This window comes from Athene cunicularia (assembly GCF_003259725.1).
Source record: "Athene cunicularia isolate RWA chromosome 5 unlocalized genomic scaffold, athCun1 chr5_part1, whole genome shotgun sequence".
Taxonomy (NCBI): domain Eukaryota; kingdom Metazoa; phylum Chordata; class Aves; order Strigiformes; family Strigidae; genus Athene; species Athene cunicularia.
Window position 1 is genome coordinate 7424149 of NW_020799101.1, and position 11922 is coordinate 7436070.

General features: G+C 41.5%; 1 protein-coding gene across 1 annotated transcript in view; it reads right to left on the reverse strand.

The window, feature by feature from the left end:
- Positions 1-1054: 1054 nt before the first annotated feature.
- The window catches only part of MTHFD1 (methylenetetrahydrofolate dehydrogenase, cyclohydrolase and formyltetrahydrofolate synthetase 1), a 36569-nt gene continuing 25701 nt past the window's right edge, over positions 1055-11922 (reverse strand). Inside the window, exons 21-27 of the mRNA XM_026849217.1 lie at positions 11629-11670; positions 10473-10573; positions 8286-8463; positions 7072-7179; positions 5708-5860; positions 1550-1658; positions 1055-1375 (exon numbers count right to left, since the gene is read on the reverse strand). Coding sequence (XP_026705018.1) covers positions 1569-1658; positions 5708-5860; positions 7072-7179; positions 8286-8463; positions 10473-10573; positions 11629-11670 — 672 coding nt within the window. The 3' untranslated portion in view covers positions 1055-1375; positions 1550-1568. The remainder of the gene's footprint in view (positions 1376-1549; positions 1659-5707; positions 5861-7071; positions 7180-8285; positions 8464-10472; positions 10574-11628; positions 11671-11922) is intronic.

Genomic DNA, 11922 nt, shown 5'->3' on the forward strand with positions numbered 1-11922 from the left:
AATAACTAGAGAGATACAGATCTCTCTCTCCCCATACATACATATATATAAAGAGTATCTGTGTACTACAGATGCACTCTTACATTGCTGCACACCTACATCCTGATTCTCCCAGTTCTCACCAAAATCGGAATGTTTTTAGATTCAGTTCTGATGCAAGCAGATGGGCCTTGCAAGTCTTAATTCAGATCTTTTGCTGTCAACTGCAAGTATCCCAAATTCACAGAATAATTCAGGTAGTTTATTTCCTATCGATGACACACATCATCTAGGAAAGGAAACATGATTAAACACACACACAGTGGTGCATTGCAGGCAACTTATTACTGCAATAATCACTCCTACTTGTCAATACAAGGATTGCTGCGGTGTACAGTTAATCACAGAAATAAGTTCTACTTCAGTAATCTCAATGCACATGTTAAAACCTCAAAAGCACTTGAAGTATTTACAAGTTTATTCGTAGTAGTTAAAAAATTGGCAGCAACGATATTTTTATGTTACAAAATGATTTCTGGCCTGCTGACAGAACCTGCTACAAGTGACCTGATCACTACTCATGTTGTCTCTGTTCACCAAAAAGGTACTTTAGGAAACAAGGCTCATCAACAGTGTTACTGTACTACTTGTTAAGCATAAAATGATTCAAAATACATACTCAGTAGAAGCCACAGCTATGGGCCAGAGATCCAGTCCTTACAGATCTGATATCCAGAGGTTTGATTTCCATTAACGGTAGAAAAAGGCAGTCACAGCTGGGCTTTCTAAAAGGGAAACTTGATGTGGCTCAGGTGCCTGAAGGAATAATTCACAGCAGAAGCCAGAGTAAGCACTTCTGGAGAGAAATGAGAGGCAAAGGGGATTCCTCCTTGCTCTGTTTTAAATGACATTGATGCAGCTCCAGAGCACAGTGGTTTCTCCAGTGCGAGAAGTAGAATACAGAATTCAGTATGGCAAAGAGGAATATGCAGTGTACTAGACTTTTGAAGATAATATATGCTACAAAACCACCACGGTTAAGACAATTAAGTCCCAAGACTGTTTCAAACACCTCCAGCTTTAGGATTTTTAATTATTAAAATTATGTCACTGAATCAAAGAGAGGTCACTAAACCCAAGCTTCTGCATTCTGCTTCATCTACAATTGTGAAGCAGAGGTTTGTAGAGGCAGTATGTTTTATATGCTCAGTGTCAACTAGCTGGGAACGCAGCAGTTTAAAAAATTATTACAGATTAAAAGTAAGTGGTTGATTCTTTAGCACTCCTCCTTCCAGTCACTTCTTGCACTATATTCTCAGTCATATCTTGTTTTGACTTTAAAAAAAAGTCAGGGCATAGTTCCGTTTACATGACTCATCAGGTGTTCTTCTGGGAGCTGAAAGAAAAATAAATTTAATTACTATTATACAGTACTGCAGGCAACTTTCAGGCTGAATTATAATCAAATGTCATTTGGAAGCATATGGCATAATAGGAGATTGGCTTAACTCCATTATCTCAAGATGATAAATAAAGAGCAAATATTGAAAGCTTTCAAGAAGGCACCTACCTCTAGTTAATAATTCCTTTCAAAAGAGCCCATTTACTTCTCCTGACACTGGGTCCAAGTCTATATCATAGAAACAAGGTCTTGTCGGAAGTCCTGGCATAGTGCTCATCTGGACAACAAAAGAAAAACTGTTAAAATAGGAGCAGCATGGTTTTGTGCAGAAGATAGAATACTTTATCACTACTACGATGGCAACAGCCGATGCAGCTCCTCGCTTACATACTAGCTGGATGATGGTCATGTACCATTTCAAAGCACACTGTGAGAATCAGGAACTCCTGGCTCAGTAGATAGATCTGGAGTTTTTGTTTTTTATGATAAGGATTTAGTTTGGCTTCTGACTCTGCCACTGACTGAGCCCAAGATTTGGCAAAGTACTTAGATATCCACTGACCAGTTAACTGTCAGAGGAGCGCTCATGGACTTCGCTGTGGTGAGACAATAAATACTTGTGGCAGTTTTCTGGTTATTAAAATGAGGATACATGTTTTAATACAACTTTGCTGACTAAAGTCTCAATTGATTACAATTCTTTAAGAGTCTAGAACTAGAAGTGTTAAATAATTAGGAGTAATTATTGTTCAGAATAGACTTTAGTTTGTTGTTTGTAGGGCTTTTTTAGGTTTTTTGTTTTGGATTTCTTTTTTTTTAATGGGATAAAGATTAAATAGAGATGGAGAGGTCAGTTCTGACAGGAACATTTCTGAGGTGTTCAAGTTAGAAGGGCCGGGCAGTGGCAGAACTGAAGCCAGCATCACGCCTGACTCAGGCCCGTCCTCTCCAGTTGTCCCATTCCAAGTACCCAGTTTCAGAGCTTGGAACACAATGCCAGCAGGGACCACACTTGGCCTGATTCACTAATGCAGGTGATGGGATTTCCCTTTCCCTGACTCAGCATTTAGCCCAGCAGCACACATAGGCTAACACGGATGCTCTACAAAGCTGGGCAACTTGTGACCATGCTTGGCAGTTTGTGCCAGTGATCATTAACCCCTTTAATAAAAGCTTCAAAGTCTCATTTTCTATCTGCATCATCCGGCCTCAGCTCTCACAATCAGTATTGTTATGCCTGTTTCCATTAGACTAAAGATCTCTTTGGCAACCTGGTATGTTCTCCCTGAGCAAGTATTTTGCACACTAATCAAATTACCTCCCAGTCTTCCTTTTGATAATAAGCTATGCAGCAAGGAGGCAAAGCTCTATTGGTTAGATGCTTTCTGCAGTTCTCAAAACTGTTCAGGGAGCTTCTGTAGTCCCATCCCATTTTCTTAAGCCATTTATAAATGCTAACACCAGTCCCACATGTACCACACCACTGCAGGTCTTGCACAGCTTAGGCAGAGGTAAAAATCACTTGAGTCTACTCTTTGTAATGAATTCTAGGACTGCATGAGTTTTCTGTCAGAGCCTCTGCTTTCCCAGACAGAGAACAGGGGGGGTACAGAGAAGACACCCGTTCCTTGTCTTTGTGTTTAGTTGTATGAATATTTTGCTCTCAAGAGCCAATGTATTGAGACATTCAAAGTGCCCGGAGGGGTTTTCCCGTTCTCACCATAGTCACTGCCAGTCTCTCCAGCCATGCAGATCAAGAAACTTCCTATTTATTTACGTACCACTGAAGAACCAAAGAGCTTTGCAGATCTCCACCTACAGATTCAGAGTGCCACAGCAGGAGCTGAGACTGTGAAATTCAATAGAGCAGGAGGTGCCCTATTGCTGAAGATGGGCCTGACTATATTATTTCTTGAATTGTCTGTTTTGAAAGGAATGGTCTTCTCCTTTCCTATCCATAGGGCAGCCCACAGTGGGCTACTCTGCTATCTGTTATTTAAAGGCAGTCTGCTTAAACCCTGAATTTCTATGCAGTACAGGGTAATTTCCATCCAGGCTACTAATTTTCTGTGTAAGTGTCTACAATGCTTAATGCACTCAGTTATTGTCAGAGCTGAAGAAATGAACCTTTCATCCATTCTCCTCCTCCCCTTCAATACCACATGTGCTGAAAAAGAACACAGGGCAATTCACACTATTTACTTACATGAAAAAAATAGACCACATGGATATCATCAATTACCTTGTAAGATTTCAAATAAAACCAATACCAACTAAGCATGTATTATTTATTGCACTTGTGGAACTTCCAAAGAAAATGCCATTCAGGAACTAAAAAAACTGAGCTGAATAAATAATTTGTTTTCAATTCATCAGCAGCACCAGAAAAGAAACCCAACCAATTTGAGTCCAATGGTTTATTTCACTTTCATTATCTTCCATGCTCAAAGTAAAATCTAGATAAGCCTTGAAATTATATTTCTTTTAAAACCTCAAAGTATTTCTTAATAAAGTACAACAGCTTCAACTTTGAGCCAGAAAGGGAAAACCTCAAAAGTCAGAAGTGGAGAAAAAAATACAAGAATACACATGCATCAGTGATTAATTTCACCTCCAATTTATCATAAAAGTTTCTGCATAGAGCTATGTATTTGCTGCATTTTCAGCTCACAGTTCAATGGCTGCTGCCAAAAATTTATACTGAGACTAACACACCTCCCGCTGAAAGGGTTTAAAATAGTGATCTGATTCAAAATGGCCTGGATTGCTTCTCAAAAGGACATCCCTTCCCTGGCTTTGTAGACACCACAGAAGAGTGATCTTCATGTCCCTAACCAGAAGACTTGCTGTTAATTCTGCCAGAATTAACACCATGATTTACTACATGTCCAAGAAGACATTAGGAATTTGGGAAGGGAGCAGAAAGGAAAGAGTCCAACTTCATAGAAACTGAAGACATCAGAAAAAGACCCAAAATGTTAGTTTTAATGTCTGAAAATATCTTTCTCTTGTGTAGCTCATTAATGCTGTGTGCCCTTTCCTTCTCCAGTGCTTAAAAAAAAAAAGTAAAATATCATTGTTTGGATTAAATCTTGGCTTGAAAAAAAAATGCCATAAATAACAGGAACAAGCATGTTATCTTTCATTTTATCCCAAAACACACACTACTCTAAGAAGATGGATGAGCCAGACTTTAATCAGGATGTGGTTATTTTATTTATGTTGAGTAATCTGGAAACCTTTACCTACCTTTTTTTTAAAGAATTAAAAGAAAAAGATCCCCAATATTTGGCTCTAGCTACATCTGAAGAAGGGATCCGACTCTTAAATCAGCGAATTTCATCATCTGAGCCACGCATCCCAATGCTTTTGAAAGCTTAACACAAACATGTTGCCATGAAGACTTCAGAAAAAGGTTCAGGCCCAAAATATAAGAAAGAGACAGAGCTGCCTGCTCCAACTGCTCCATCCCCTAAAATAATCTAACAAGTTACTTAACATTTGCCCAGAAGAGATTCCCCAGATAAGACTTCCAGCAGATCCTTTCATCCTGACATTCATTGGATGCAAACCTGAATGTTAGTTCATTTTGCAGGTAGCTCCTCTTTCTGCCAGGCAATTCATATCAAAGCTATTCCAGGATCCTGTTTCCATTGTAGCTACTCTATCCTCTCAGCTGACATTACGTTAATCATGTCAGAAACTAAAAACTCAAGGGCATAGTGAAATGAATTGTTGGAACTGATGCAGGCTGAACAGCAAACAGATGGTCAGCAAAACCACGCGGACCAAATGGGAGAGGAGACTGATAAATGATTAATAGTAGTACAGGTCAACTTCATTTTGGAGGTGTTTCATCAGAAGTTGTTTGCTTTGTAAGCTCTGGAGGAGTTGTCCTGTTCAACCCTGATCTGGAGGTGTACACAGACTTCACCTACAATACTGCAAAGAGCTTTCATCAGGAATACAAAGGCACAACGGCGATTAGGTGGGCCAAGGATTTCTCCCATCCCCTCTGCCAGACTGCAGTTCCCAGAATTCATTAGCTACAGAGTTCATTCTTTCCTCAAAATCCAGGAAAACAGAGATGTGGGACCTGAGGAGTACACTGGGGGCTTTCTAAGTATTCAGATGGTCTATTTTAGCTTACCTCTTCCCCCTGAAAAAAAAAACTGTTGAGGGCACCTAATACACTGAACTGCTATAACACCAACTATAAATGACAAGGACTCTCCTAATTTAAGACACCTTTTGTAACTCTTACTGGAATGCACACGAATTGCTTTTTCCTCACCCCACAGTTGAGGGTTTCACTCAATCACGTACCGTTCCTACTAGTGGATACAGGAATCCAGCACCAACACTGGCCCGAATGTCTCGGATTGGCAGAATAAAACCTGCAGGTGCCCCTTTTTGTTCAGGGTCATGAGACAGCGATAAGTGAGTTTTAGCCATGCAGATTGGCAGGTTTCCAAATCCCTGGGAAAGGCAATGAAAGCAGAGAGAGAAAGGGGAAAGAAGTGAAAAAACAGTAAATTTTCTTGTACATTAATGTAATTGCTCTATTCTGCCGTTCTCTGCACACATCAGGAATTTTACAGGACGTTTTATTTCTCATTAACCACTTCACCCACATCCTGTCGGATGTGTTGACCATTCTGCATCCCCATTCCTCCTCTCTCATGCTCTCCCTCTGCCCCCTACTAAGTATTAAAGAACCATGGCCCCCAGCACATCCAACTGAGGAAAAAATTAATGGTATGGAAGTGTTAGATATAAAACCTTGATAGCTAACTTACTTTCTACTCTCTTCTCAAAACACTAATTTAAACAGGTCAGAACTGAAGTTCTTGTTTGGCTGAGGTCAGTTAATTAGAACTGTTTGATCAATATAATTGCAGGTCACGAGGAAGGGGCAAATTACATGCCTACGGTATTTTGATAGACTTGTAAGGGAATATACAAGAAACATGAAAGTGAGAAACTATATGTGCCAGTAGTAAATGGTTTGCAAAAGCAAAATTATTCAAGCACACTGTAAACAAAGAATGGCTAGTTCTCACATGACTCTTCTCTTCAAAGCCCTTTACAGACCTTTACCTGCAGAAGCAGGTAAATTCACAAGAATGTCATGTTAGAGAAGAGTAAAAGCAACACAACAACCAGAAAGCATCTAATTCAACAACCAGATGCCAGGTTCAAAACTTATAAAACAATACTTATTGTGAAAAGAAGTCTGCTATCACCTGTGGAACTTTTTCCCCAACGTAACTGCAACTGCCATAAATCCATATGGGTTCAAAATCTGATTAGACAATGCAGCAGAACAAGATAAAAAGGAAATAATCAGACTGTTTAGCACCAGTGTGACCGCTTGTAGTTTCCCAATTCCCAAATTGCTGAAAGATTTGAGAGTATCACTGAATCCTTCTGCCCTTCTCTCCCCATACACTATCACAGATGTGCTACTGAGCCAGATGAGTTCTGTCCTCTCCACTAGAAGCCAGGGCCAGTTTCTCCTTCCCCGTATCACCTCCTCTTCCTCCTCTGCCATAGCAGCATCTAACAAGTCCTGGACAAGGACATGATTTGAGTGATGATTCTCTTCACACACAGTTTGAACATCACTGTTCAATATGAACATTTTAAATGAAAAGCACCACTGGTATCAGGTGACATGGAAAACTCACTTGCTTAGTGTACAAGGTGACTTTCTCCTGTGCTTCTGGAAGTAGCTCAATGTCACTTGCCCCGTAGATCTGCTGTGCAATAAGCCTGATCTTATCTATAACAGGGAGCTAGAAAAAAAGACAGACAGACAAGTCAGTGTGGCCAAACTACAAAGACCTGTAACATGATGTCAGCTTCACAATCCTCCATACGTGCTATGCAGTTCCCTTCTGCTGATACAAGAGCTATTACCGTTCGCTGCAGAACAAAGCTATACAGGAATTTGAGTGTTTTCAAAACACGTTTCATTCATCTTGTTGCAGTTTTTTGTCTTGGTAAGAAGGCAAAACAAGTTTACTGCAGTCAGAAACAAAAAGATTAGACAATGGTGTTTCTTATAAACTGTGCTTACATGTTAATTGCCCCCACTGCAAAAGAAGCATCTTTATTCTCTCGTGTCTTAAGTCAAAGAGCAGAGAAAAATAATTTGAGGGAATACAAGTTAATGGTTAAATAAAAGCACAAATAAAACAAGTTAAAGAAGAAAAATTGAAAGCATCTGTTAGGGAGCTAAAATAAGATATAATGACACAGCTCTGTACCTTGTTAGGTTCCTGAATAGGTGCTTGCTATTAAAGGAGGATTCAGGCCATATCCTGGGAACTAACAGTGACTTCATTACCTCCAAGTCATCTGTCAAATTTGCTTAATGTACAAAGTCATTAGAAATACACCCCCACCACCCCCCGAGTCTCTTCCACCCTGACCTGTAAAAAAAAAAAAAAAAAAAAAAAAAAAGTTCAAAATGGCCAAACTCCGTTCCCTAGCCTGTTATATGGATTCTCATCCTGAGCAACAAGTGCACCCAGAAGCTTTGCAGTAAGGTAACAGGTTTGGTCACGTTGTTCCAGCTCACGCTCTGACAGGAATGCATGTCTCAAGTTCAAGAACTAAACTTCCCCCTACTCTGGAATGCAGCTGCCATGTTTTTCATCTCTATCAAGAATCACAGCAGCATCTTACAGTGTCAAAAGTAACCAATATTTCACTGGGTAGTCAAAACAAGAACTGACTAACTAGGTATTTGAAACTGGTGGAATAAATGTTCTAAAACCAGATTTCTTCTTCGTTTTTCAGAGCAGCCTTTCAGGCAGCCTTCAGCAACCTAAGCTAGTGAAAGCAACTGAACTCCACCTTATAAACAAAGTACCTCTGTAACACTGCAAGTTCTTACCTCCACATTATAGAGGAACCTGAAGTTGCTTGGTGCCTGCGACGCTCTCTGAACAGCCTGGGCCAGTGCAACCGCTCCTTTACCTCCCTCTGCCCAGTGAGTGCACTCCACAGCATCGAACGCTCCCGCTTCCTTTGCCATTTGGACTACAAGGGCCAGTTCAGCCTTTGTATCTGTTCTGTAAGGAAAAGAGTTTGCACATTTGTACCAGAATGCACACAGAGTAAATGAACTATTTTTTCTAACAATTTTCACTTTGACAAGGTCCAAAAGCTGTCCAAAGAAATCACAGAGTCCAGCCACCAGGGAGCTGCTGAGGGACTGTCCACCACAGCCCTCCCCACCTTGGTGAAGGAAGCTACTCCACAGAAAAACAGACAGCAACAGGTAGCTCTAGAAGTACACATAGAAACTCATGACAACTAACAAAACAGTGTTCCAGACTGTCATATCTGTCCTGTATCAGCAACACAACTCTTGTTTTCAGAAGCAAACTCAAAAAGTATTAGTATTACTGATTGAGAAGTGCTGTTCATGTGCACACAACAAGCTAAACCCCATAATTTCTCTAAATCAGCCAACATGCATTTACTTCAGATGAAGAATCCTTAGCTGGTTATTCTGCTTCAAGTGGCATCAGCTTTAAACACACCAGTTCAAAGCCCTTCTGCTTGCATAAAAAGACCACACACAGATTCTATTTCCTGTGCAGTACACAATGTGCAGAGCCCAAAATGCTTCTTAGCAGGGCAGAATTATTCCATACAGCAGACCACTGAACACAGTGTGTTTGACAGCACAGGCACCTCACCATCTATTATGAACTTAGATTCCACATTGTGGGCTACTCAATGGATGAGGAATTGGCTGGATGGTCACACTCAAAGAGCTGCAGTCATCAGCTTGATGTCCAAATGGAGGGCAGAGACGAGTGACATTCCTCAGGGTCGGTGCTGGGACCAGCGCTGTTTAACATCATTGTTGGTGACATGGACAGGGGGATCGAGGCACCCTCAGCAAGTCTGCTGACAACACCAAGCTGTGTGGTGCAGTTGACTTGCTGGAGGGAAGGGATGTGCCATCCAGAGGGACCTGGACAGGCTGGAGAGGTGGTTCTGTGTGAACCTCATCAAGTTCAACATGGCCAAGGGCAAGGTCCTGCACATGGGTTGGGGCAATCCCAAGCACAAACACAGGCTGGGTGAGGAGTGGATTGAGAGCAGCCTTGTGGAGAAGGACTTGGGGGTGTTGGTTGACAAGAAGCTCAACATGACCTGGCAATGTGTGCTCGCAGCCCAGAAAGCCAACTGTATGCTGGGCTGCATCAAGAGAAGCATGGCCAGCAGGTCAAGGGAGGGGATTCTCTCCTCTGTTCCTCTCTTGTGAGACCCCACCTGCAGCACTGCATTCAGCTGTGAGGCCGCCAACATCAGAAGGACATGGACCTGTCGGAGCAGGTCCAGAGGAGGCCACGAAGATGGATCAGGGGGCCGGAGCACCTCCCTGTAAGGACAGGCTGAGAGAGGTGGGGTTGTTCAGTCTGGGGAGGAGAAGACTCTGGGGCGACTTATAAGTGGCCTCCCAGTACTTAAAGGGGGCTACAGAAAAGATGGGGAGGGACTTTTTACAAGAGCCTGTAGTGACAGGATGAGGGGTAATGACTTTATACTGACAGAGGGTAGATTTAGATTAGATATAGGGAAGAAATTCTTCCCTGTGAGGGTGGTGAGGCCCTGGCACAGGTTGTCCAGAGAAGCTGTGGCTGCCCCCTCCCTGGCAGTGTTCAAGGCCAGGTTGGACGGGGCTTTGGGCAACCTGGGCTAGGGGAAGGTGTCCCTGCCCGTGGCAGGGGGTTGGAACTAGATGATCTTTAAGGTCTCTTCCAACCCAAACCATTCTATGACTGTATGATCATCACAGGCACCTTTTGTCCACAGTAATTTGGCCAGTGAGGGTATAAGGAATGCAGATAGTAGTCACTGGTCATAAAATCCTGAGCTAATTTAAACTAAGGAATGCATTTGAAATGACTAAGCAGAGCTCCCTTATTTATTTAGCATCTTCCAACAATGCAAAATGCTGCAAAAAAAATCAACAGTACTGAAAACAGGAGTCTGTGTTAAACATAGCATATAAAGTGCCACAATTTTACTCCCATGCATCACTTTTATGTCCCAGCTCACTTACTTGAAAGCATTGACAGCCACTACTACTGGGACACCAAACATCCGTGCGTTTTGGATTTGCTTGTTTAGGTTACTACAGCCTCTTGCCAACAGCTGAAGATTCTGGAAAGAAGATAACAAGCAGGAAGCACGTTTTATCAGGGGCAGTGAAACTTTTGTTCCAAGTCCACAGCTAATAATGTGTTACACCTGCAGCTAATGATGTCAAAATGGGAGTGAAACCACAGAGGCAAATCCCCAGTGCTGCTTTCTGCACAGTCCAGACCGGTGCATGCTCTTGAGTGGGAGACAGGAAAATGAACGACCACTTCTAATGGTCAATGATCACTGGTTTCAGCTGTCAAGTCAAGGTAAGAGAAATTCCTGTTTATCATTTTTGTTATTCTTAGTAGTTAATACCCATGCTCATTAACTCCCCACACTAAAGCCTTATTTTCCTCTCTGACACATTCTTCTATGTATTAAATATCATTAGTAGTGAATTTCATGACACTTGTTTGAAGTCTGTGGCAACAGCTTTTGGCTTACACATATTTACATTTTGCAGCATCAGAAACTATTAATGGAAATCCAGACATTTCATCCCTTCCTATGCAAAGAATAATCCATACAGAAGCTCCACAAGTGAGAAAGCTGCAGTAGTATAAAGATAACCAGACCCTTGATCCAAGTGTATGCAACCATTCAAGTCACAAGGATAGAAGCTGAGACTTTAGTTCACTTTCCTTCATGCTCGCAAAGGAGACGGGGGAAACTGCTGCTGCTAAGAAGAGAGTAATTAGACAGGCACTCTGAATATTTTCAGAGACAATATTTCAGCCAAGCAATTACTCCATACTGAGAGGGTCAGGGGACACAGAGTAGATATTAGTATGAAAAATTGAGCGTGCAGGCAATTGCATGAGCTCAGGAGAAACAAGAAGGCTCTGAAAATTGGCTAGGTTAAGTACAATAAATGCTTGAAAGAGCAGAGCCAAAGTAACAACATAAAAAAACCCCAACAAAAAAACCCCACGAATATTACAGCTTGTATGAGGAAGCAGTTTCCTGGCAGCTAAAGAAATGACACACTAGCTATCCAGGCGTGTGCTGCATGACAACATTGTGTCATGACTGCAGTTAGTTGGTCAACTGTCACAACAGCTAAAGAAGGTTACCTCTTCCATGTACTCCTTTGGTAAAGGTACCCCAGCAGTGACCTGGGGAAAAAAAAAGGAAAAAAAAAAAAAAAAGACAAAAGATAGAACTCCATAAAATTTTTATCCATGATAGAAACTTGTGCTCAATTCTTATTAAACAGTATCAAGATACAACATTCTACTCCAGGCTGATCTTTTTCTAAGACAAAAAATAAAAGGAAGAATAAAAGTCTGCAAGATGCACTCACAATACAACAAATGACTGACTGTGGCAATATCACAAGTGCCCCAGCATACAAGCACTTCATTAGG